Below are 3,901 nucleotides of genomic sequence, written 5' to 3' on the forward strand. Positions count from 1 at the left end.
TTTTTTTAGACAGAGTCTCGTTCTGTTGCCTAGGCTGGAGTGCAATGGCATGATCTTGGCTCCCCACAAACTCCGCCTTCAAGCGATCTCCTGCCTCAGCCTCCCTTGTGAGTAGCTGGGATTACAGGCACCTGCCACCACGCCCAGGTAGTTCTTGTATTTTTTAGTAGAGACGGGGTTTTGCCATGTTAGCCAGGCTGGTCTCAAACTTCTGACCTCAAGTGATCTACCCACCTCGGACTCCCAAAGTGCTGGGATTACAGGCATGAGCCACTGTGTTCGGCCCACCCAGACTCTTTAGAATGGCCCAAAGGTGCCCATCTGCTCCCTGCCAACCTCTCCCTCCTCACATCGCCCACTATGTGCAGTCACATGGAACTGCCTGTCACCTACATGCGCCTACACATTATGCAGTCCTCATCTTTGCATATGCTTTCATTTTCTCTAGAATGTTCTTTGCATTCTTGTTCACTTGGCAAATTCCTACTCATACTTCAAAAGCCAGATCACAGTCTGGCTGTGGTGGGTCACACCTGTAATTCCAGCATTTTGGGAGGCTGAGGCAGGTGGATAAGGCCAGGAGTTCAAGACCAGCCTAGCCAACATGGAGAAACCTCGTCTCTTCTAAAAGTACAAAAATTAGCCAGGGGTGGTGGCAGGCACCTGTGATCCCAGCTACTCGAGAGGCTGAGGCAGGAGAATTGCTTGAGCCTGTGAGGCAGAGGTTGCAGTGAGCCGAGATGGTGCCATTGTAATCTAGCATGGGCAACAGAGCGAGGCTGTTAAAAAAAAAAACAAACACTTCAGGAGGCCGGGATAGGCGGATCACAAGATCAGAAGATCGAGACCATCCTGGCTAACACAGTGAAACCCCGTCTCTACTAAAAATACAAAAAATTAGCCAGGCATGGTGGTGGGGGCCTGTAGTCCCAGCTACTTGGGAGGCTGAGGCAGGAGAATGGTGTGAACCCAGGAGGCAGAGCTTGCAGTGAGCCGAGATTGTGCCACTGCACTCCAGCCTGGGCGACAGAGGGAGACTCCGTCTCAAAACAGAGAACAAAAAACAAAAAAACACACAGATCACAGATCATCTCCTCCAGGGATAGGATGATGCAGGGCCTATTGAATCCACCCCCAACCTTCCCTAGTTATAAGAAAGGGGTGACGTGAGGAGCCCACCTCTGCCTGCCCGGCAGGTAGAGCACTGTTTGAGTTCTTCCACAAACCTCACAACAGGCCTATGGGGCAAGCGTCACTCTCTGCATTTTACAGATGAAGAAACTGAGGCCCAGACAGGCTCACTAACTTGCCCTGGCTTACCCAACTGGAAAGTGGCAGAGCTAGATGCCAAACCCCAGTGATGCCCTGACGCTTGCGTCCTCCAGGGGAGGGAAAGGCACCGGAGCAGGATGAAATGAGCTGATGCCCACCTTGCTTCTGGGGAGGGAAGCAGGGGGATGGATGGAGAGAACTCCAGGTAAGTCAGAGGGAAGCCCTCACTCCTCTGACCTCCGTCTCCAAACTCCAGTTCCTCTTGTCTCTCTACTCCCAGGTGGGCCTGTGAGGGGAGCTGTGGCCCCAGGGGAGGGAAAGATGCTGCTTCCTGGTCCTGCATCCATCTGGAGCCCCTCTCCTACCCCCAAGGTCCTCACTGGCTGTTCTGAGGCACCGACATTGTCTTAAAGCGCCCTATTGGTGGAGGAACAAAATGAAAAGTGCACTGATTGTCCAAAGTAACTAGCGCAGCCAGGGCAGGGGAGCGTGTAGGACCCAGCACCTCTTACCCAGCTGCCTTTCTGGGGAGCCGGAGAGAATGCAGGATTGCCTGGTGCTGCCAGAGTTGGCGAAGGTAGGGAAGGAGCACCCCAGGCAGGGAGGCTGCTCCCTGTGTGACTTGACTGTGTCCAAGGTCACTCACGCCCCCTGCCCAGGCCCAGCCAGGCCCCCAGTTTCCTTCCAGCTTAAACATGCGAATGGGGAGCTGGGGCAGAACAGAAGCCATTTCAGCCGCGATGCTGGGAGGTATGGAATAGAGATCAAGGCCCCCCAGCCTTTCCAGCCCTGTGCACAAAATCCCAGGTATTCTGAGGCTGACTGAGGACCCCGTGGTCTCTTCCTGATTTCTCAGGGAACTGACCTAGGTGGAAAAGCAACACACACACTGGCCTCTTGTGTGACCTTGGCCCCTTCTTCACCCTCTCTGGGCCTCAGGGTCCTCTGTGCACAGTGACGGCGTGAGGATGGGGTTACCAGATGATCTATATGGAATTTTCCAGCCTCATTTCAGCCAAAGTCCTGCCTGAGACTGTGAGTTTGCAGAGCCCCTCTCCCTACCTCCCAAGCCATTGGCACCACTCGGTGCCCTCCGTGTGCCCAAAGACCCACCTCACGCCCTGCAGATGCCAGTTCCGGGGGCTCTGCGCTGAGCACACCGCCTCAGCCTGAGCAGCTCAGCGTCAGCCCGTGGACTCATTCGCAGCTGCTGTCCCCAGAGACACCGCTATCTGCAGCTGCCCTGGGTGCTGGAGGCAGAGATAGGGCAAGGCCAATGCCACCCACGGGAGATGGAGCTTCTCACACCCAGGGGCTCTGAGTGGGCCAGGAGGGGGCAGTCCTGGACTGGCTCAGCATCCTGGTACCTCTCCCGGCCCATCAGAGACCCTTCACCCTAGCCCCCACTCTCAGGATGGCAGGAGGTGGGACCTGTCTCAACCAATCAGCAGCCTGGCAGAGCAAGGGCTTTATCTTCCGTTGCCCTGGCAACCAGCCTTCTCTTCTGGATCCCTGGTACTGTGCACGTGGTACAGCAGATGACAGGGCGGCAGGATTGGGGGAGTGCGGGGAGGGCGAGTCACCCAGCAGGCTGCAGCACCCCAAGCCTGGTGGGCCCAGAGAGCGGAGGACCACGGCTGATAACTCTAAGGGTTTGATGGTTTGCCATTTGGGAAGCAGAGAGAGACTGGGGTAACTGGCAAGTGCGTGGGGACACAGAATCAGTGACTAGTAGAGCCCAAGGGGGTCATATGTTATAGAAGGAAGAACCAAGACTGAGTCTGAGAGTTCAGACACACTGGCTCAATGTAACATTTCCTATGCACCAGACACTGTTTTTAACACTTTGATTATATTCACTCATTTCTCATTCATGGTCACACAGCAAGAAAGTAGCAATGCCAGGGTCGGAGCCCTAGCCTGGCTTTCAGGACTCTCGCAAATGGCTGCCCCTCCCCATTCTGCCTCATTGACCCCACAGCACCCCTGGCTGGTGTACAGCCCACAACACCCCTGGCTGGTGTACAGCCAGCACAGGCATTGAGCGCTCCCATCTGCCAGCTGGCCCCACACGTCACTTCCTGCAGTCCTCCCAGCTGGATTGGTGTTGAGACCCCATTTTGTGATAAGGCAGAGAGGTGAAACTGCTGGCCTTCTCCTTCTCCCAGAGCCCTCAGCTTCTCAGTGACTGAGCTGGAGTTCAAAGCCAGGGGCTGACGTAGGGGGTGGGGTCCACCTTCCCAAGTGTGGATCCTCCCCCTCTCCCTATGCCATAGATAAGGTGTCTGCCACGTGTTCAGGGCTATTGTCTCAGGAGGAGACAGCAGCCCTCCAGGGCCCATGGGCCGTGGCTGGGAAGAGGCTTCCAGGAACCACCTCCCTAGGGAATCCATTCCCAGAAACCTGGGGATGGGCAGGGAGAAAGGATCTGGGTGAGGTTGCTTCAGGACCTAGGTCCCCCACCACAGACACGTCTGGGGCCATCTAGGGGCTCTTCAGGTATGACGGGTCCTTTCCAGCATATGTGGGACGAGGGGGGTGACTGTGAGTTCACAGAGGGTTTGTTTTGTTTTGTTTTGAGACAGAGTCTCGCTCTGTTTGCCAGGCTGGAGTGCAATGGCGCAAGCTC

At 55.8% G+C, this 3,901-nt stretch overlaps 1 protein-coding gene across 1 annotated transcript in view; it reads right to left on the minus strand.

The window, feature by feature from the left end:
• Positions 1 to 2,440, minus strand: part of LOC105539007 — a 27,689-nt gene extending 25,249 nt beyond the window's left edge. The window contains exons 1-2 of the mRNA XM_011979115.1: positions 2,386 to 2,440; positions 1,321 to 1,689 (exon numbers count right to left, since the gene is read on the minus strand). Of these exons, the coding sequence (XP_011834505.1) occupies positions 1,321 to 1,615 (295 nt within the window). The 5' untranslated portion in view covers positions 1,616 to 1,689; positions 2,386 to 2,440. The remainder of the gene's footprint in view (positions 1 to 1,320; positions 1,690 to 2,385) is intronic.
• Between the last annotated feature and the right edge of the window lie 1,461 nt (positions 2,441 to 3,901).

This window comes from Mandrillus leucophaeus, unplaced genomic scaffold (genome assembly GCF_000951045.1).
Source record: "Mandrillus leucophaeus isolate KB7577 unplaced genomic scaffold, Mleu.le_1.0 Scaffold2, whole genome shotgun sequence".
Taxonomy (NCBI): domain Eukaryota; kingdom Metazoa; phylum Chordata; class Mammalia; order Primates; family Cercopithecidae; genus Mandrillus; species Mandrillus leucophaeus.